Raw genomic sequence first — 22640 nt, 5'->3', positions numbered from 1 at the left:
ACCATCCTTCTCCTAATACTTCCTTCCAGGATCATCCTCCCATACCATCCTTCTCCTAATACTTCCTTCCAGGATCATCCTCCCATACCATCCTTCTCCTAATACTTCCTTCCAGGATCATCCTCCCATACCATCCTTCTCCTAATACTTCCTTCCAGGATCATCCTCCCATACTGCTGCTTCTCCTAACACTTCCTTTCAGATTTTTCTTTAGATATATTTGGGTTTATAGTCTGTCTTCTAGATATTGGCCTAAATAATAATCACTTTCCATATTATTACAATGCCTTTATACGGTTCAGTTTTATTAGATAAAATACTTTAAATACATGCACTACAGCTAGGCATAGTGGTATATGCCTACAACCCAGCATTGGGAAGGCAGACACAAGAAGATTGATGCAAGTTTGAGACTATCCAAGTCTGTTGTTTTTTTTGTTTGTTTGTTTTTTGTTTTTTTACAAAAGCCAAGAACTGGGGGTACACACCTTTAATCCCAGAACTTGGAGGCAGAGGCAAGTGGATCTCTGAGTTCAAGGCCAGTCTGGTCTATGGAACAACCTTTAGGGCAGGCAAGGCTACACAGAGAAATCCTGTCTTGAAAGGAAAACAAACACACACACACACACACACACACACACACACGCATAAACACACATACACCAATAAAACAACCCCATGCATTATAAATGGTCAAAATAGTAACTAGCTATAGGATGTTTAGATGCTTTCTAATTGTTCATATTATGAACCTTTTTGTTTTTTAAAAAATTAATTTTCAAAGTCAACTTATGTCACAAACCCCCAAATTATATAATTTGCTTTACCTTAAACTGTGGCTTTTCAGAAGTTGTTAGTAAAACATCACTGAATAACCTATAAGAAAAGAAGCAAATGCATAAGGCCCTGGGTTTAATCTCAGTATTGGGTGTACTCAGAACTGGACAGAGCAGCTTAAGACTTCTCATCCCTGAGCCACCACTCCAAATCTGTCAGCAAAGGCAAAGGTGCATCCAAGTCACTTGACTCCCTCAGAGCTGTTTTTAGGGAGGGACCAGGTCAGTTATACTTGACACTATGGGCCATACAATATTTACAGAAAAAATTTTGTTTTTTCTATTTTTCTATGTTGTCTTCCCAGTTAACAAAATGTTGCAGATATATCTAACAGATGTTTCTAAACAGAACTACTTGTTTTCTTGACTCAGAAAAGGCGGTTTATTCTAGAACTTAGTACATTTTTAATCATCCTGGTTAGAATCTAAGACATTATTTTAAAACAGCAGTTTCTGGTGTGCATCAATCCTTTCTTCCAAGGTATGTTACTAGAAACAGCAGCAGGAGGCTCTGGACTGCTGTGGTTAGAAGGACTGCCTGGAGAGTGCCCAAGTGGCTTCATGCTCTTGATGTGAGAATCTGTTGGTACAGACAGTTCACCCCTCACAGAAACAGTGACCGCCTTTTGTCAGCATCCTTCTTGAATTCTGGCCCTCCCCTGCCATTCATCCTCTGAGTTCCAGATTTTCAATAAACACAGGACACACCTTTTCAAAGCGGAAGCCCATGGGGTGGAGTGTTCTGGGGAAGACAGAGTATCTGTCTTGATGCTGAGACTGGGAACCAGCACGGAGCCCTGGGGAGATGATGCGAGAGCAGACTGAAGCACAGCAGCCTCACCACTGCTCCCTGACCGAGTGCTCTCTAACCCAGGAGTCTATGGCAAATGTTGTAGGTTTCAAAATAGATCTATTTTCTCATATGTGCATTGTTATTAGTGACTGTTGGTTTGAAAACAGATGCTGCAGTGTCACGGCCATGGACAAGCGCTTGTCTCTTCTGATCATCGGCTTCCCCAGGGGAAAAAAGTGTCTGGCCTGTATCAGGTCTCTGACCAGGTAGGAGGACTGAGGGACCTGCAGTTAGTTCTAGCCTCTGGCTGCACTTTGTCCCCCACCTTGTTTGCTGCTGTTACTACTCCTGAATACCTTTGCTATACAACAAGCTGGTGCAGACAAAGCATGCTGAGGAAGGTTGCCTAGATCTTCCCGGGAGGAAGAAGGAAGGTGAGACTCATTCACAGGTTTGTCTGACTTCAGTTATACTACCTTAACTTCTGCATGAAGGAACAACACCTAAGGAGAGGCCCTGAGGAGGCCTTATACACTCAGCTCCTTACAACTGTGCTGACAGGAAAAGGTCTTTTGAGTACAAAATCCTTGGCACAACGTTTGATACACACTTGCTATTTAACAGCTAGTGCTGGGAGATGAAATAAACACACAAAAGCACAGGAGCCCAAGAATACACTGCTTTCTTGTGGGAGGCAGGTCCACTAAGGCCTGACAGGTACCAACTACACATAGCTGGGGGCCAGCTGGTAGCTGGAGCAGGACCAGCAGAGAGAGGCGCTAGGGAGGGCCCTCCTACTGTATTTCCTAAATTAGAAGTTCAACAAACACACACAAGTGTTAACGGTGATGGGACATGTGGAAAGGACACTGGATTTCTAGGACAGAGCAGAGCGGTCACAAGGAAAAGGTCATGGTATCATGCTGTAAGTGACTTGACAACAAGCTGGTCACTTCAACTCTTCAGGGAACAAACTGAGTCTTTACCATGGCACCGGGCTCTGGGCACAGTGGTCCAAGGTTCAGCACAGTTATTAAGATTACAACCAATGCATATGATTGACTTACGGCATCTGTAAGAGCCGGGAGACGGTAGGCATGCCATTTTTACAGGCTTCACAAGACAGCGTAGACTCCAACACGGCCACTTGAAATGAACAGATACACATTTTAGTCCCACAGAACTCTCGCAGATCCACTTGGTGAGGCAAAGTTTGACATCTCTTTGCAACAACTGTCTGCAGGCTGATAGGACAGTGTCAAAACTCTTCACATACAGACAGATGGTATACGTGGGGGGATGGGAAACACTGCCATTATCAATGACTCAAAAGAAATGCCTCGGAAACCACATGCTGACATACAGCTAAGTCTACTCCAAGGAGAAATGGAGGAAGGCATCAAGATAGTGTTCATACAATTGTTCTCTTTAGAGAGAAGTAAACATTACACAGAAGCAAAATTCGGAACCTGATTTTGACGCTTGCTTGCATTTAATGGAAACCAAGACACAAAGTGCCAAATGCTGACACCTCATCATCCAACACTTTGATGCTATAAACAAGTAACCAGACTATCCTACCCACAGGTTACTGTTTAGTTTCAGCTGTTCAAACTCGGCAGGAAACAGTCCCAGGGTCTGTTTTTTCTCTTTCTCTCTCAATTTGGTTTTTCGAGACAGAGTTTCTCTGTGTAACATCCCTGGCTGTCCAGGAACTTACTCTGTAGACCAGGCTGGCCTCAAACTCACAGAGATCTGCCTGCCTCTGCCTCCCAAGTGCTGGGAATAAAGTCGTGAAGCACCACACCAGGCCCCATCTGCTCTCTTGAATTGCCTCATTTGGCATAGTGAAGGCTGACAGAGTGATTGCACATTCCAAACACAGTATTCCAAAAGCTACCTTGGGCTCTCTTTCTTCCAGCCTTGAGCTCTGAGCTGGCCATTCGAGAACAGGATGGTCTGAGATGAGTTTGCAGAGGTCCTTTTGCCTCACCTGTCCTTCCATCCTACTTCGTCTCCTTGGGTAAGGCTGTAACAGCTCCTTGAACCACCTACCTGAGAATCTTGAGGCCTGGCTGGGCAGACTAGGCCCTTATCTTCCAGGCCTCCAGTCATGGCTCTCAAGTTCCTTTCAACTCCCACTCCTGCTTGGATGGGACTCTGACACTTGCCTGGCTCCTCAAGTTTGGCTTCAAGTTGCCTGACCCTCACTTTGGCTTCTGATAAAACCCATGCTGGCCACAGTTCTCGTTACATCCTCCTGTTTGCAGAATTATAGTGCAGTTTACAGAAGTTTCACCTGAGGCTTCAGACAGATGAACAGACAAGCCATCCAAATAGTCACTGAAGTATGCTCTGGCTGGAGAGGATGATAACTTGCTCTCCATCCTTCTTGGAGTTTGGCAAGAGGTTAAGTAGCTTTGCAGACTACCAGGTCCTAGCAAACCCCACTCCCAAGCCCTGTACTGACCCACAGCCATGGATGATGCAGGAGGAAAGGAGTCCACAGGCACAGAGTCTGGAGGTCGTCCATAAGTCATTTCATAGAGTAAGTGGCCAAAACAGTGGACATCTACACTTTCCAATGTCTGGGGAAGAAAGAGCAGTGCCACGTTCAACATTCAGTCATTGTCCTCACTGCCTCTGCCCAGGCTTCCACAGAGAAACAAGGCTCAGGGCAGCCTCATTCCCAATGTAACTCCAAAGCCTTTTCAAAGGCTCACAAGTCATCCTCTGGCTTAAGCTTATGTCTTTTTTGTTTGTTTGTTTTGTTTTGGTTTTTTGTTTGTTTGTTTGTTTGTTTGTTTGTTTGAGACAGGGTTTCTCTGTGTAGCCCTGGCTGTCCTGGAACTCACTCTGTAGACCAGACTGGCCTTGAACTCAGAAATCTGCCTGCCTCTGCCTCCCAAGTGCTGGGATTAAAGGCGTGCACCACCACCGCCCGGCAGCTTATGTCATTTTCAATCAATGACTCTATTCACTTCCTTGTTCCACCCACCACATCATCTTTGCTTCTTAGAGATCCAGCAATGCTCCATGGGAGAAATGGGAGCATGGTACACACCAACTGTATTTTCCAATGTTTAATGCACAGGGTAATCTGTAACTAAACACAGACCTGTCAGGATGCCACAACTTACATTGATTTTCCTGAATTGGGTGAAGTAGGATCGGTAGAAGGAAGGAAGACCCAGTAATGAATTTTCCAGGTCTAGCAGCCGGCAGGTGTTGCCGTCCAGCATCACATTGGCTGCATGGAGATGGCCATAAGGAAATCCTTTGTCATGAAGGAACTTCAGTACCTATTCAAAAAGACGTGTGTAGGTTAATTGTTCCCAATTCACTCACATATAACACAGGTTAAATTCATGTTTTAAATATTTTTGGAGAAAACAAGATGGCTCAGGTTAAAAAGTACTAACAACAGAACCTGACAAACTGAGTGCAATCCTTGGGGCATACATGGAGAAAAGAAAGAACCAATTCCCAAAAGTTATCCTCTGACCTACACACATGTGCTATGGCATGCACACACCCACATGTAAACAAACAAATAAATGTAAAAATAAAAAGGCATTTTAGCTTGGGCATGTAGCTTGGGCAGTCTTCTCAACATGCAGGAGGCTAGGAGTTAACTCTCCAGCAAATATTAATATATTTTAAAATGAAATCCAACAGGCCACTCAAGATCCTCCACCCCCAAACTGCCTACTCTGATGAGTTCTTTGGGAAAAAAAAAAATGATGCAGACTGTCTCACAGCTGTGAGAGTGTTGAGCACACCATTGAGTTTCCTCTTTTCCCAAGTGAAGAGAAGTAGGTTGGAGGGAACAGCTCTGATGCCCAAAGGCTCTGCTTTGGGAACTTGTCTGAGGCTGCCCTGTTCCACCTGTGTGGATTCATAAAGCTATGGCATCAGGTCTGTGCCGACCACTTAGGGAAGGGGTTAAGGTGAGAGCTTCTCCTGTTCGATATCTACTTGGAACATACTTGGTGTTTAGTAATAAAAATACAAAGTAAGATTCTGGCCTCTCTGTAAAAGCAAGCTTCTCAGCTTCCATTAAGATAAACAGTGACTCAGCAAAAGATGCATGATATGTCCCCACCCACAAGGACCTGGGGACTAGAGCAAAGGCAGCAAGGGATGCCTCCACAATCCAGCAAACATAGAAGAAAATATGCTAACGTCCTTTTCCAGATACTAGCTTTAAAAAGCTCATCCTTTAAGAAGTCTTGCCAGCTGTTGTGGCACAAACCTTTGATCCCAGCACTCAGGAGGCAGATAAGAGGATCTCTGAGTTCAAGGCCAACCTGGTCTACAAAGTGAATTCCAGGACAACAGGAAAACACCTGTTGTTGACTTCTGGCCTCCTCATGTATATGTATAGACAAGTATACCCCTACACAAAAATGTGTGTGTGTGTGTGTGTGTGTGTGTGTGTGTGTGTGTGTGTGTGTGTGTGTATGTGTGTATGTGTGTATGTATGTATCTAGCTATATCTTTATATCTAGATAGACAGTTGGGTGGATATAAAGAACATTGGATTAGGGTATGGTTAACTCTTTACTGATGGGGTTGTGAAATCCAAGGTGCCTGGAGAAACTATGTGGAGAGGATGGCATGGACAAAGCTGGCACTCTTTTCTGCCTCTCTTTTGCCTCCATTTCTCTCTCAGTGTTGAGGATCACTCTGTGCCTTGGAACACTAAGAACACACTGTCCTGCTGAGCTATATCTCCAACCCAAATGGGAACAGGCCTTTATATGTCTTCTGTAAAGAAGACATATGGGGTCAGGCATCTTGATGCATGCCTTTGATCCTTAGCAAGCAGAGATCAGGTAGATCTCTGAGTTCAAGATCAACCTGGGTCCATGGAATGCATTCCAGGCTAGGCAGAGCATACAGTAAGACCGTGTCTCAAAAACAAACAAAACAAAAAACCTGAACATATGTAAGTCCAATCAGATCAGCAGATGACAATGCTTGTCATCAAATCCCTGGAACCTACGTAAAGGTTGTAAAGAGGGAACCTACGACACAACGTTGTCCTCTGACCTCGTCTCACATAGCATGGCTTGCTTATCCACATTCAGACAATAAAAATAAAGCTTAAAAAGGAAAAAATCTTGGCCCAGAGATAAAGATCAGCCAAATAACACAAAAGATGACACCAAACTCCAATAGCCAAACTTTTGGAATTTTACGGATCTCAATTACTGACACCTTTATGGCAAATATTTATTTGTTGGGGAAAAAAATAAAGCAATGTTATCCAGTATTATATATCAAGTTATATCAGTATGTATTAACTTGATATATGCCAGTATATATCAAGTTATAGATAATAAGACAATGTTTCTGATTTTGGAAAGTGCCCAAGAACTTTCCCATAAAAAACTGTCATTCTAGGGGGCTATAGAATAAGATCTCTTGTTCTTCCAAAAGGCTTCAGCTTGGCTCCTGATAACCCATGTTGGATGGCTCACAGCCACCTGTAACTCTAGTGCCAGGGAATCTGTCACCTTTTTCTGGCTTCTGCAGCAGCCCCAACATATGAAGCACACACACACACACACACACACACACACACACACACACATAAAATAAATCTTTTTTAAAGATTGTAATTCTGGATGAAATATGAGCACAACTGTGGTTGTCTGAATAGGAGGTGTGGCCTTGTTGGAGGACCTATGTCACTGTGGGGACAGGCTCTGAGGTCTCATATGTTCAAGCTACGCCCAGTAAGGACAGTCCCTGCTGCCTGCAGATCACAGAACTCTCAGCTCCTTCTCTAGCACCATGTCTGCCTGTGTGCCGTCATCTGTCCTGCCATGCTGATAATGAACTAAACCACTCAAACTGTAAGCCAGCCCCAAATTAAATATTGTCCGTTATAAGAATTGCTATGGTCATGGTGTCTCTTCACAGCAATAACACTCAAACTAACATAACAACTTACACAAAATCAAGTATCTCTTACCTCTAATATCTGCCGTCCATATGTTTTTATTTGCTGGAGTTCAAGGCCCTGGGTTTTCTTAGGGTTGCAGTATTTCTTTAGGAAGGGGTCCTTTGGTTTTGCCTTTAGAAAAGAATCAAGAACGCATGAAGAGCTGGAGGAACCAATTTTTACCACAGAGCTTCCTGAAAAGGTAAGGTTCTGTGGAGAGTCAGCCAGGGCCCCAGCACACAGGATGTGGGGTTTGCTGTTGTATTAATCTGATAGTCTGTAGTGGAGGTAAAGAGGCTGGTCTGAGCTCTATTTCTTGTGTATCTGAGGGACTACAAACTGGGTCTCACCCTAGGCCATTCCTAAAAGTCTTGCCTACTGTAAGAATTTCCCAGAACTACTTTGTTCAATGCAAAATACAAACTGTAAAACTCACCATCAGAGCAGCCTACCATGTAACAGACACCCACCTTTGCTCACGGGGAAAAAAATGCTCTTTAAGTTAACAGTAGTTTTTCCAAATCAGATTTAAATGCTGTCCTTTGTTTTTTCCGATAGGGACTACATAACCCAGGGTGGACTGACACTTTTGCCTGCCTAGCCTCCCGAGAACATGGGATTTTACCATGCTGTGCTTAAAATTTTTAAATTTAAATAAAATTCATGGAGCCTAATTTCTGGATTTTTACATATCAAATTATCAAAACAGATTCTAAAGGGACTGAAGAAATCCATAACGATGAACTTGATGTATAAGCAGTACCTTGTAGATCAGATCCTTCAAAGTTCCCTTTTCATTAAAGGTTCTAATCAGCAACGCTGAGGATTCGCTGGCCGTGGCAAAGGTAACCCGATATATGTAAGGATGCTGCCAAAACAAAAAAAAAGAAATTCAGGTTAGTTTACATCAGAATCTAGGGCCTTTTAGATTCATGATCTCATTATGGAGAGGCAAGCACCATGCTGCTGGTTTAGTTTTATACAGATGTGCCACTCCCTGAACACTTACTACTTTTAAGTTACTAGATGATCAACTAGTTCCTCCCCCTCAGATGGGAGGAAGAGAGGAGACATGACAAGAAGGAGGGGGCAAGCTCCACACAGAAGGCCCTGCTTGGCTAAGCCCCTCATGAGGTCTCTGCTGTGCGAGGCTCCTCAGTGAAAGCTTCCTCACTAGGCTATGTGCATCTAGATTTTGGGCAAAACCATAGTGGCAGAGAAGAAAAGGGCTGAGTTTTGGGAAAGACCTAATAAAGAATTCAACTCAGTAGTCAGAGCATCTAAGTAGGAGAGCAGGACAAACGTGTCTCTGCTCACAGCTTTGCCACTTACTCCACACTGCTGTTTGGATGCCAAGGCAGGGGGCATAACACTTGCAAACAAGCAAGAACAGCGTGCTTTGGCATCTGGGCCCTTTTTAGAAGCCAGCAGCATAAACTTCCCTGACTCCCTACAGAAGTCTGCAGTATGCATATTCAATGGCTTCCTGAGACAAATTCTTTAAAGACTTACTGTGTTCCTATAACCTTGACCTTTGGTTACATGGACAAGAAGACTGCTCAGGCTATGGTAACCTGCGTGAGTAATGACTGAAGAGCCACTCTGCTGTCTGAGCCATCTTGTCACGTTAACAAGTTGGCCTAGGAAACATGCATTACTTATACTCATGGACAGTCCTAATTCAAGACCTTGGATTATCACCACCAGGATACACTCCAAGTCCGTCTGAGGTCTGACCTGCAATGTGAATGTGAATCCATTACCCGTTGTCTACAGTACAGAAGTTGCTTGGGGACTGAGCCACCAAGGCCTGAAACTCCGACCTCGGCTTCCCCGATGCTGGACTAAAAGAGTGCACCTCTGCCATCTGGTTTAATGTGTATTTCTCACAGCACAGCACTAAGTTGTGAGTGTGGGGTGGGACTGTTTTTGTTAACTGAGGCACAGTCTCACTATGCTGTCCAGGTTGACTCTGAATTTGTACCTCTCCTACCTCTGCCTCCAAACACTGGTACAACAGCATGTGCTACCCCAAGTGTTTTTCTTTTTGCTGTTGCTGTTGCTGTTTTTAGACTTTTTTTTTTTAGATTTTTTTTTTTTAATCTTATGAGTATTTTTCTTGCAGGTATGTATGTGCAATATGTATGTGCCTGGTGCCCACAGGGGGTGTCAAAAAAGGGTAACAACTGGAATTTTGGACTGTTGTGCACCATGTGGGTGCTTAAAGTCAAACCCAGGTACTCTGAAAGAACAAGTGTCTTAACCTGAGCCATCTCTCCAGGCCCTTCTTTTTTGTTCTTGTTTTGTTTTTTAAACATTCATTAAAAGTAATTTTAAATCTGGGAGCTAACTGGGCCTGATGGTTTGAGCCTATAATGCTAGACTTATGGGGGCTGGAGAGATGGCTCAGAGAGTAAGAGCACTGGCTGCTCTTCCAGAGGTCAGAGTTCAATTCCCAGCAACCACATGGTGGCTCACAACCATCTGTAATTGGATCTGATGCCCTCTTCTGGTGTGTCTGAAGAGAGTGACAGTGTACTCAAATACATAAAATAAATAAATAATTATTTTAAAAAACAACAATACTTTCTAAGGCAGGGACAATAAGATGACACGTTCAATGCCAACCTGGAGAACTTAGTGCAACCCTATCTTAAAATATCTTAAAAAGTGGTGGTGCATCTGCTTAGCATACACAAGGCTCTTGATTCAAACTCAATTACTGCAAACAACAGTAACAAAAATCTGGGTGCTGAAAGCCTATCACACAACCAATCAAACTCAAGCCCACATTTTTCTTGGACATAAATCACACCTCATTAAATCATGGACTCATTGCTTTAACAAGATGTATTCAAAGTAAACTTGCTGGACAAGTCAAAGTGTCTGTGCTCACTCCATAAGCAATTAATTCTAGTGTGTGGAAAACAGGTCATGAGTGTTAACATCAACCCATCTGCAGGCGAGACTTTAGTCTTTACTAAAGACATTCTGCACACAGTGAGTCTATCGGTGTGCTTTCTTCCAACCAAGGTCTTAAATCAGTACTGTCCATTAGTATAAGTAATGCATGTTTCCCTAGGCTAGCTCATTAGCCTGTGAAAGGTAGCTCAGGCAGCAAAGTGGCTCTTTTTGTCATTCTTTTACCCAGGTTACCTAGCGCCTGAGAAATTAGTCTCCTGCTAGAGAGAGATCTTGGAGTCCTCTGATAAAATGCTCAACAGGAGCAAGAGGTTCAGAAAAGTTGCTCAATCCAGATTAAAATACAGACTACATTTAAACAGCTATCATTAATGGGCTAAGAAGATGTCACAAACACTGGCTTAAAGGATGTCACATCTGTGGGACTAGCCTAAACTAAAAGCCACTGTCTCTTTCCATTCTCTTGAGACTACAGTGTATTTCCAGGTCTTCTATCCAGGTTCACCCTCAAGAGAACACTGACCCTGAGTAGCAATGAGGCAGCAGGAGGACTTGTACTTACCACACAGGAAGGCAGAAGTTTGATTAGACACTGAAAATCTTTATCTGACAAGTACTTGTCTGGGCCAAGATCAGCCTAGAAATGTAGGAAGAAATATCAGAGTATCACTTTGCTCACTGCAAGAAAAATTTCTTATGCCTTTCCTCCTAACTCTATTTGTCCAAATTCTTCATTATAAATCAAAGATAGAAATCATATTAAGTCTGCTGCTTCAAGGCCTTTTCTGGAGAGGTAGTGTGTGCACACATGAACAGCAGGCTATGACTACTAGGATTTCATTCAATTCCATGACCAAATGAGTCACTAGAATTCCCAGTGGGAAACAGATGAGATAATATCCAATAGCGCTTGGGGGGGGGGGGATCACCTCAAAACTGCCAGTCTTATATCCAAGCTGTTTCTATATCCTCCTGAACATTTATTACTTGACCAATTGTATAGCCAGGGGATTTGAAATGACTCTTCTTTGATGTGGGACTGAAAACATCTACACATCACAATACAAAAGCACAGTAAAAGTGCTAAGAGTCTCTTATCAAAACTCTTCCATATATTTACCAAATCTCTTGGAATAAATAAAAGCAAAAGACTTAGTTTACCCAGCTCAGCACCAGCCGCTCCTTTGGTTGGTTTTTAATTTTCATCAAGAAATATTTCTTCCTTATTCTCCAACCTGCCACAGAGCAGAAAGGTGCTTATAGGTTCAGGATTTTTGCAACAATTGATGTAAATTTTAATTTCATTAATGAAAATTACATTTGGCAATCTTAGCCTTTCGTGTTCATACAGAAAGGCTTCTCTATAAAAACAATAAACAAAGAAATTACTGTATTTATGAAAAAGCTAGTAGGACAGAACTTCAATCTAGACTTACTGAAAAAGCCTAATGGAGACTGACCGAGGGTCCTGAATGTTACCAGCACCCGGCTCCTCAAACAGGGCTTTAACCATGGTTAATATGTGTCAGAGTTAAGGAGAATGCTTGAAGCAGTGTGGTGCAGAATTAGCATCAAAATACAAGACCAAGGCTATCCACAACAGTGGGGAGGTACAAGGACTGTGGTCAGCAGAGGTGAAGAGCTTCTCAGCAGGATGGCCATGCCAGCCTCTCACCTATGTCTTTCAGTGGTTCCACCACCTCCCACTTTGGTTCAGATCGGAAGAACATGGAAACCTGCTGTAAGGCGATCTCTGTAATGATATTGTAGAAATCCATTAGTCAAATACGTTAGGAAAAGCCAAAGGCTCACATACTGTTCATGCAAATAAAATCCCTGCAGTCTACAGACTTCTTTAAAAGATGTGACCAAAACAGGGAAAATGTAGACTTTAGACTGGACTCTAGGTGCTAGCATTCCTTCTAGGTTCCACCCAACAATTACCTGGCAACAACCAGGTAGGCCCGGCTTGCTATAAAAAGGACTGTTTGGCCCCTCCTCCTCCTCCTTCCTCCTTCCTCCTTCCTCCCTCTTCCCTCCTCCTCTTCCTCTTCCTCCTCTTCCTCATCTTCCTCTTCTTCATCCTCCTCCTCCTCTTCTTCTTCCTCCTCCTCTTCCTCCTCCTCCTCCTCCTCCTCCTCCTCCTCCTCCTCCTCCTCCTCCTCCTCCTCCTCCTCCTCCTCCTCCTTCTTCTTCTCTCTCTCTCTCTCTCTCTCTCTCTCTCTCTCTCTCTCTCCCCCCTCCCTGGCCCCTTTCTCCCTCTCTCCTCTTCCCCTTTACCCCTCTCCCCACATGTTCCTGGACTGCCTCTTCTCTTCTCTGTCTCTACTCCCTTTTCAACTCCCCTTCCCATATCCCTGAATAAACTCTATTCTATACTATACCCTTTGTATGGCTGGTAACTCAGGGGGAAGGGATGCCTCAGCATGGGCCTGCCAAGACACCCCTCCCACCTCACCACCATGCTCTATAAAATATATCCTTGGCTTTTTATAAAACACAACACTAGGACACTGATGAAAGCTGAATAAAGCCTGAGTTTAATGGTAATGCGCCAACAGTGCTTTCTTAGTTTCAGTTACTTGCCATGGTTACATCAGACACTACACTGGAGAAGGCAGGTGAGGGGAGTCTCTGGAACTATTATTGCAACTTCTCTGTAAACCTAAAGTCACTCCAAAAGTAAAGGACTATTAAAGAGCAAAAATAAAATTACTATTTATGTGGAAACACAGTTTTTAAGCCAGGAAATCTAAAATATATAAAGTAGCTGACCTAAACTAGGATTTTTATCAGGCCACAACTGAAGCTCAAGATTCAGAAAGTATCATAAGGTCACACAGAACAACATGTTCCAAGTGATATTTATCCCGTCTTCATTCCTTCTGGGATTACAGCTTTCACAGACAAAGAAGTGATCAGCCTTAAGTATATGCTAGAATAAAAGTCAGGGTTTCAGAAAAATGTCTTCATCGGCAACATGGCTCAACTGTGGTAGGTTAGAGAGTGCCTGTCTACTTACAAACACAGCCTCTTTCTGTTGTTCGTTTATCATTTGAACATTTCCAGTTAACACAGACAATGAGAAGAGGAATTTCCTTCAAGTTTGCTGCATTAAGAAACTATCAGAATAACTGCCTTTTATACCCCGCACCCAACAAAAAAACATGACTTGATACCACTTCCTCCCAATGCAGTGAATAAGTGAAGCCACTCCAGTTCTCTGAGAGAGAGCAAATGGCAATCTTAACAACGACAACAACAAACCACTGGAATTTCACCTCTGCCTGGTGTTAATTACCTTCCAAAGAGACTGGTAAGGCTTGGACTCAACAGCAGTCCTCTCCATATGTCAAAACAACCTCTCCTGGAATCCGCTGACAGCTTGGCAAACATTATCACTGTGCATATTTTACAGCACATTGTGAGTGAAGAAGTTTGCAGGAGACAACAGCTGGGTGTTTGTTTACTGACTCTCTATGCAAAGTGTTCCCTAAATATTCCAGAGGAAGCACATGACTATGAAATGCAAGACAGGCTCTATTCACATTCTGTTCGTGCTGCTCTGAGAGGCCTCAGGATGCTAGGAAGGGCTGAGCGGAGCTGATAATGCCAGTTCTTATTAGCTCTGAGAGCGCTGTGCCCAGTAGAAATGTTGATATAGTATTTTTACCATTTCTAAAGTAAGTTGAAAACAAGTTAAAAGAAAACTATTTTAAATGAAAGTATCTATATCAACTCTGAGAAAACCATGAAAATAATTTCCTACCATACTACAATGCAATTTCAAGAAAGTACATAGGACAGCAGTTCAAAACTCAAGGTGACTCATAAACAATTCATCAACAACTTATGTTACTATATATCATATACTGTTTCAGAAATGGAGAAGCAACAGGGAACAAATCAAACAGGACAGATGTGTTCCTGATAAATAGAAGATTGGGAATTAGATTTTTGTTTTCAACTTTGAGAGTCAGAGAGCTCAAGGCAGAAAATTTTCCTCATATTGAACTGTTATTTATCATAAGTTGCACGGTGACTGATACTGATGAAGTCTCATCCCAGATTCAGCATCAAATCCCAAGCGTCTCCTCTGCACACAAGCCCATACTGCCCGCCACCTCTTTGACCAAACTAAAACCAAGCTGCTACAGCAAGTGTCTGACTGGCTCTGGCTTGGTGGCCCACAATGTCTGCTTCACCCTCCACTCTGGGCTCTGCCTCCCACAACCCCTCTAGCCTGCCCCCAGCACTCAGCTTTTCCACAAGGACCAGCTAAACCTTCAGGCTGAGTCTAAATCTACTGTTCTCTGCCTGCAACCCCTCCTCCTCACACACATCCAGGACATCTATTCCTCTTGTGGACCTTGCATGTCCTGAATGAGAATTCTAGCTGGAAGGCCATCTTTTAACTTAGGTAAAGTCTACCGCCCTTTGGAAATATTAATTTCCCCCTTCCTGGGCAGTTCTTCCTGGTGTACTGGCCCCTGGCTCCAAGCCTGCTAATCTCCACTGGCCTCTTAGTTCGTAAAATCAGCACTGCCTCTTCTGGGAAGCCCTCCCCTGTCTCCAGGCCAGATCCACCTTCTAACTCTGTATACAATCTCCCTGCATAAGTGCTATTGGCTTTGCTGAGTACCCCTTAGCACTAGGCATATATAATAGTGCCCCTTAATATCTGATGAAGAAAGAACTAAAGATTCAATATGTTGCCAATTCAATCGTTAAACCTCCCATCAGAATGCAGAACCCCAAAAGGGATATATATTCTCTGTGTAGCTCTGTCTAGGAACTTTCTTTTTTTTAAAAAAATTAATTAATTTATTTTGTAGATATGAGTACACTGTCGGTGTCTTCGGATCCACCAGAAGAAGGCATCAGATCTCATTACAGATGGTTGTGAGCCACCATGTGGATGCTGGGAATTGAACTCAGTACCTCTGGAAAAGCAGTCAGTGCTCTTAACCACTGAGCCATCTCTCCAGGCCAGTCTAGGAACTTTCTGTATAGATGAGGCTGGCCTCAAACTCAAGAGATCCACCTGCCTCTGCTTTCCTGAGTTCTGGGATTAAAGGAATGCACTACCACCACTTGGCTAATATTTATTTTTAAATTTTGCTATCTTAGAAAGATTTTGTTTCTTTAGGCTGTAGACATTTGGTTGAAAATGGCTAATCAGCCTGGCGGTGGTGGCGCATGCCGTTAATCCCAGCACTTGGGAGGCAGAGGCAGGCAGATTTCTGAGGCCAGCCTGGTCTACAAAGTGAGTGCCAGGACAGCCAGGGCTACACAGAGAAACCTTGTCTCGAAAAACCAAAAAGAAAAAAAAAAAAAAAAAAAAAAAAAAAAAAGAAAGAAAATGGCTAATCAGTTAAGTGCTAAAAAAAACAAAAGCCCAAGATAGAGAATGGGAAACCAAGCCCCAGCCTATCTTGTACTTCCAGCTTCCATAGACTCAGAGGTATCAGCTCTCCCTCTGTGCACAGCCTTGGAACCCCAATATCCTAGCCCTCTGAGCTGACTCCTCCAGCTCTGTGGTGGGCTTTGTAGGTCCCTAATCTGCTGTTAGATGCTATAACCTGCATTTCCTCCAGAATACCCTGCCTTTGTTCTGAACATAATCCTCACCCGGGACCCTCCTTCCTAACCTACTAGTCAAGGGAATTCTAAATTTTAGGTCTAGAAGGGAACATTCACATTGCTTGATCTGTCCCTCCATTCCCCAGTCTCTTTTAAGAGTAAGTATATGTTTTACTTTTATGGACATGGTCTTTTGGATAAAACCAGGAAAAGGCCCAGTAACTAAAGGTTGTTTTTCTGGGAGGACAGGAAGCAGCTGCTTAGGAGATCCTGCTGCTCACCTTCCTCCCACCCCCCAGACTCAGGTTGGTCACACAGTCCCTCACAATCACGGGTTCCAGTCAGTGTGCTCAGGACAAGGAAAAGTAGCTATGCTGATTTGGGTTACAACTGCAATATAGAATTAAAATCTTGCTGAAGTAGGGCAGTAATCAGGTTAAGTTAGAGGCTGAGAAGAGGAAAGGGCACCAGCCATGTTGGAAGGGAGACTTGGTCTTGCTTAGAGAAATACACCATGTAGGTGGGTGGGGGAGTGAGCCAGGAGTCGCAGGGAGCCAGGGCCTTGCTGCAGGAGTTTGTTGGTCAAGCTGGTGAGAGGAAGTGTGCTGTACTTCCTTCTTCTGAGGTGGCTGGTAAACTAACCAAGAAGCAAGGCAATTTCTGATATTTCATTTGAAGGGAGAAATAAATCAGCTTCCTCACCCACTGCTCCACTTCAGTCATCTAACAGTGGCTAGACTCTGGAGCACTGAGGTTCTGCTGGAATTTCTAGTGACCTTACACTCTGCTCACATCTGCTTTGCACCCTAACCATCGCCTCTGCTGTGGGGGATGGGAAAGAGCCAAGATAGTACAACTTGGGGAAATAATGATGGAAGTGGGTAGTAGGAATAAGGCAGACCCCCCCCCCAACAGGCAGACACACAGAAACAGGGGTCTTAAGTAGATAATAAAGATGGCAAAGCCCCAGCTTCTTCCCCACACTCCTTACCAGAGACAAAAGCTTAAAAGGTTCTTTAGTCTGTGGACAGGTCAAGGAGTTCTAGGTGGGATCTGGACATGTTTCCCTCAATGTTGAGGGCCTATCAGCCTCCCCACCTTTGTTCAAACTGACTAACCCTAAATTAGAGGAAGGGGATCCCTTAAGGACTCTTAACACCCCTCACCCTCAAGCAGACTGAGCTTCAGCTCTGCTGCTTTGTAGTGGGTCTTTCTCCCCACTGCCTGCTGTGCATGTGAGTCTCTCTGTGTGTGTGTGTGTGTGTGTGTGTGTGTGTGTGTGTGTGCGCGCGCGCGCGCGCGCGTGTGTGAGCGTGTGTGCATGTCTCTGCCTCCCACAAGCACTGGGATTTCAGGTGCTAACCAGTACCTCTGAGTTTTCAGAGTCTTGGACTCAAAACTCAGGTTCTCCTGTTTGCAAGGCAAAGATATTACTGATTCATCTCCTGTCCCAGCTGTCTTACAGATGGGGAGACTCAAGTCTTCAGAGAGATGGGGATTACTCAGGCCCTGCACACACACGCACACACACTGGTTAGTGTTGTTGATATGTTGTTGATACAACAGCTTTACGATGCCCTCTGGATTCTACCCCATGTGAATATCACTCTTCTGGTTCCAGCTCCTTGAATACAGAAATGCATGAGCTCCATGCCTACCCCAAGCACATAGTGTGGCAGGTCAATGATGCTGGTTAGACAGATGTCACTGTTACCTGCTCACTCCTGCCTGACACCTGCCCTCATGAGAGCATCAGCAGACAATGCTGACATAACATACAGAGGGCTGAGCTGACTCATCAAAACCACTCAGATGACCTGCTGACAGTTGTGGACAGTCAAGGTGAAGCTTGGAGAAAGAAATGAAAGGTTCAAAAGACACTGACAGAACTGAGGCTCTCTTGAGTTCCATCCCAGCATATAAGGTCTTTTGCACAAGGAAAGAATGGAATCCCTATAACCATACAATGCTGGATTCTGTGACCTAGAGTAAATGAATTTGAAATACACGTTACGTTTCTTGGCTAGATTCTGGAAAAGCACTTTTCTTAGCTATGCATGACATCTACTAAGATGTCATCTACTAAAGATGTCAAGCACACTCTAAACAAGGCTTCTCACACCGTAATGTGTGTACAAATCACCCGACAACCTGCTAAAGCGGTTCCTGATCCAGCAGGTCCGGGGAGGGCCTCAGTTCTGTACTTTAGGCAAGTTCCCGTGATGCCAACGACACCTAGTTAGAGAGCTACACTATGAGCAGTGAGCTCAAGGGGAAGGCTTTCACCCTCAGCTGTATAGGAGAGCCAGTTCAGGAGCTTCAGATTCCACAAACTGACTGACAGGCTCATAGCTGGAACACTGGGATTTCTTAACCCACCCCAAGTGACTCTCCTATCCAGGAGGGTTTGGTGCCTAACAAGTAGGTTTCCAATTCTCCCTCTCAGACAGGAATGAGAAGGGTCTTCCGAGTTAATTCAAATGAAGTTTTGCTTGTTTGGGGTTTCTTAAATAGGGTCTCATGTTGTTGCCCAAGCTGATCTGGAACTTACTGTAGAGTCTAAGTTGCCCTTAACTTAAGGCAGCCTTCTTCCCAAGGGCTAGAGCTACAGGAGCAAGTCTGGCTCTGAAACAGTAACAGAATCTATTTCCTTAACAAGAATTAACAACCAGTGTTCCATTTAGAAGACCTGAAAGCTTGTTCTGTTTACCAGGTCAGGAGTAGAGTAGTTCTAGTGGCCCCTGCGAGGCCACACCAGAGTGAAGGAGGTACTTAGTTCTTCCTTTTGTTGACATCGGGCTTGGGTATTTGACACTGACTTTGTGTGTAGCCAGTGGGGAAGCAAAAGCCATCATCTGTGTGGGGCACTAAGAGTCTCAGAGCAGGTGGGAGGACACAGGAATAGCCTTTCTGAATCAACATTACATTTAAAGACATTCTAGAAAAACTGGACACATTACACACTGTTAACACAAACTGGATTGAGATTGCTCTATGCACTGCTGTGGTCTGTCCGCTCTGTTCCACAGAGAAGACAGCAGGCAGACCACAAGTGCACGGCATGACTGTTTCTCACGGATGTTTTCCTGTAGAGGCAGCGCACACATTCTGGAAGTAAGTTATGTCCCTCATATAGATGTTCAGACAATTATAACCAAGCAAGTCTCAGCAAAGAGACCCTGCCCTGTTACAAATGTGCATGTTTCCCCACAAGGAAGGAGTTTCCCCTCCAACACTCTCTCTTGCTGAGCTCGAACCCCACAATACTCCAGCTCCATTTCCTACCAGTATAGTTTGCAGAATAGTTGTTTGGGTCTAAGAACTTCTTAAGCAGCTCACAATTGGATAAGACATGATTTGCCATGATAACGTTAAGGTAGTTCTGCAGGCCTCTCTGCCTCTCAGCTATGAATTCACGGTCCATGTTTCCAATCAATTTCTTGGGAGGAAGAGGCAGACTTAGGCCTGTAATCTGAAAGAATGGAAGGAAAAAAGGGAAGAAAAGAGGGGGTTATATTCATGTTATCCACAAGTTAAGTTTGATATCTGAATCCTGAAGCATGATAGTTCATTAGGTATAAAACAATATAGACTTTGAAGATGCACTCTAATATTTCATTATGATTTCATATATAAAACTATACATCTCATAATTGATAAAATTATATGCTAATCATAGGAACTGATTCTTTCTCACCTTTGCTGAAGTTATATATGAACATAATACCAAGAAAAATCTAATAAGAAGGGCATCTTCAAGTTAGAAAAGGGCACAAGGTAAGCTACTCTGGACAAACCTTACTCCACTCTGGGTCTTCACACAACACTCACACAGTCAAATGAAAGATGGAAGATATGTGTGGTGGTTGGAATGAGCATGGCCCCCACAGGCCCCCATATGTGGTGGACACTTGGTCCCCAGGCTCTGTTTGGGGAGGCTGAGGAGGCATGGCTTGCTGGGGGAAATGTGTCACTAGAGGCAGGTTTGACAGCTTGCAGCCTTTCCTCCCAGCAGTTTGTCCTCTCTGTTTCATGCTTGTACTTCAAGATGTGAACTCTCAGCTGGCTACTCAAGTTATCATGTCTGCCGCCACTGCCATAGGGCACTAAACCCCTGGAAAAGTAACTCAAGATAAACTTCCTTCTGTGAGTTGCCTATTTCCCCTCTATAACTATGAAAATATGTCAGGCACAATTAAGATAAATCTTCTATCACAGCAATAAGAGACGTTTTGTATCACCTTCTGCTTTCTCCTGTGATGTCAACAACTCCTCACCACAGAAGATAAACCTTGGATGGGAGAAAAGAAACCCGATTACACTAGGACAGTCACTAAGATGAGCACTTTCTGGAGCCTTCACACAGGTCTCAAGCCAGCTCAGTCTACTGGCTTTCCCCTGAAGTTGCCATTTCCACCTTGAGCTCTTTTAAAAAACAAGAACAAAGCCTAACTTCCCTCAAAAGGAGAAGCACTGTGGGGAGCCAAAGGCAGCAGAGAAACCCCCAAACAACTTCAGAGTGGCAGTGCAGAGCTGGAAGGCTCCAAAGTAGAACCTGAAGCTGGCCCTGCGGCCTAGAAGCTTCTAAACTACATGCAGCCATATCAGTGCCTCCAGAAACCTAGCTTTCATCTGGAGGAAGAAAAACCTCCAAACAGGTCATTTCTCCTTACTCCCTTCCAGCTTAATAAGTTATAATTACCTTCAACCACATGCCAGTGAGTGCTCTAAACTCTCAACAACGTCTAATTTATTTCAGCATAAAATAAGTTCTCCAAGGTCAACAATAGGCAGTAAAATTCAAATCATAAAACATTTGGAGTGTAAGACACTTCAGAAGTCAGTCTTCTCATTTGAGAAGGAGAAAATGAGGCCTAAGAGAAAAAAAGGTGTCCCAGCAGCCATCGCCTGGGTTTCCCCCAGTCTAAAGGACAGGTGAGGCTCCTTCCCTCTCCACCCAGTTCCCACCCTCTCTCCTGTCCTTCTCATTTCTTCAAATCCCTGGATGGCTGTTAACTTGATGCTGCATTTATTTGAAACACTGTGCTTTTTTTTCTTTTGTTGTTACTGTGAAATATGATAACCATAAAAGTTTTGGAAAACACAGACTTTTCTTCTATTTTTCTACTTATATAGTTTATATGTGTTTTAACAGAACTTGGAAAAGTATCACAGACTATAAAGTGCTAGGTGAAAAAACCCATAACCCACAATCCTGCCATCTGGGGATCATCACTGCTTTAGCATTTTGGCATATTTCCTTCCAATCTTTCTTCTTAAACATTTAATGTAATTATATCATGTGGCATGTAAGTTTACATTCTGAATTCACTAAAGTATGTTCCTGTTGGACTCAGAATCCATACTTGGGATTGCATTTCTCTCCTTTAGCAGGAATTCATTTATCTGTAGAGAATAATCAGATACTGAAAACCATGGTCAGAGTTTCATTCTGAGGTTTCTGAACCCTTTGGTTATGGAGGTTGTTTTTAAATTATTTCACTGCCAAAACGCTGGATGTACTTTCTTGTTTGTTTACTTGGATGAATAAAAACCTCTCACTGCCAGCTGTGGTAGCCCATTCCTGTAATCCCAGCATCTGAGACAGGAGGATCAGGAGTTCAGGGTCATACTGGGCTACATAGTAAGCCGGAGGCCAGCCTCTCTATGGAACTCTATCTCAAAACAAAACAACCGCCCCACACATACACACATGCCATGTGGATATCTGCATCTGAAATAAGATGCACCAATTTTAAAAAGCAAAACTACACTGGAGCAAAACTAAATTCCAGGCCAGCCAGGGGTATAAGGCAAGAAATAATAACAATCATTCAAAATCTGTCAACATGTTTGTTATTTAGAGATTTCAACTGGTTATAATAAAACTAAAAGCAAGTAACGGGAGGAGATGTGGCTCAGTGGTAGAGCCATGGCATTCAGACGGCTCTACACGCAATCCCCAGAACTACGCAGCAAGGATCAAAGACACAACAGGGTCCTGCAGATTTTTAGGCTAACTGCACTCTTACAGTAAATGCTTGGCTCTACTGATACCATTTTCTGAAGTCTGACCTAAAACATAGCTGTATGAAGGAAAAGGAAACATTATGCTTCTTTCTACCCACAAGTTCTCCTGACCTTAGTGTACAGCATTAGAGTCACTCAGCCTATGTGATAACTAGCTCACTCACAAAGGGAGCAGGCGTCTGCCTCCCAGCACATCTGGCTCAGGTGGAAAGGTTTCTATTACCACTCACATCTGAGGAATGGTACAAGCCCAACAGTATTTAGTAATCTATACCCTTGAAGACCAGTCCGCCAGGGAGAAAACTGATTGACATGACCAAGGATTCTGATGGTGCTGAAGCACATCCAGGAGCCTTCAACCATTTCTGGCACTAGCTGTCTTTCCAGACAAAGGCTTGGCCGAGCTTCCTTCTTTTGATTAAGGACATCAGGTTAGAGTATTAAAATCCAAGAGACTTAGAAAACAGAAAAAGACTGAATGTCTCCTGTTATGGTTTAATGATGATCTGCAATGCTAACTGCA

The 22640-nt window shown here is 43.6% G+C and overlaps 1 protein-coding gene across 10 annotated transcripts in view; it reads right to left on the bottom strand.

Moving 5' to 3' along the window:
• Nucleotides 1–22640, bottom strand: part of Pxk (PX domain containing serine/threonine kinase like) — a 62355-nt gene that overhangs the window by 16435 nt on the left and 23280 nt on the right. For all 10 annotated transcript variants that reach the window (XM_034497238.2, XM_034497241.2, XM_034497234.3 and 7 more), the window contains exons 4-13: nucleotides 19373–19559; nucleotides 12180–12257; nucleotides 11666–11739; nucleotides 11067–11141; nucleotides 8346–8450; nucleotides 7613–7714; nucleotides 4770–4931; nucleotides 4100–4217; nucleotides 2697–2775; nucleotides 828–876 (exon numbers count right to left, since the gene is read on the bottom strand). In XM_034497238.2, the coding sequence (XP_034353129.1) occupies nucleotides 828–876; nucleotides 2697–2775; nucleotides 4100–4217; nucleotides 4770–4931; nucleotides 7613–7714; nucleotides 8346–8450; nucleotides 11067–11141; nucleotides 11666–11739; nucleotides 12180–12257; nucleotides 19373–19559 (1029 nt within the window). The remainder of the gene's footprint in view (nucleotides 1–827; nucleotides 877–2696; nucleotides 2776–4099; nucleotides 4218–4769; nucleotides 4932–7612; nucleotides 7715–8345; nucleotides 8451–11066; nucleotides 11142–11665; nucleotides 11740–12179; nucleotides 12258–19372; nucleotides 19560–22640) is intronic.

Source organism: Arvicanthis niloticus, chromosome 3 (genome assembly GCF_011762505.2).
Source record: "Arvicanthis niloticus isolate mArvNil1 chromosome 3, mArvNil1.pat.X, whole genome shotgun sequence".
In the NCBI taxonomy this organism is placed as follows: domain Eukaryota; kingdom Metazoa; phylum Chordata; class Mammalia; order Rodentia; family Muridae; genus Arvicanthis; species Arvicanthis niloticus.
This window is presented reverse-complemented; position numbering and strand designations above follow the sequence as displayed.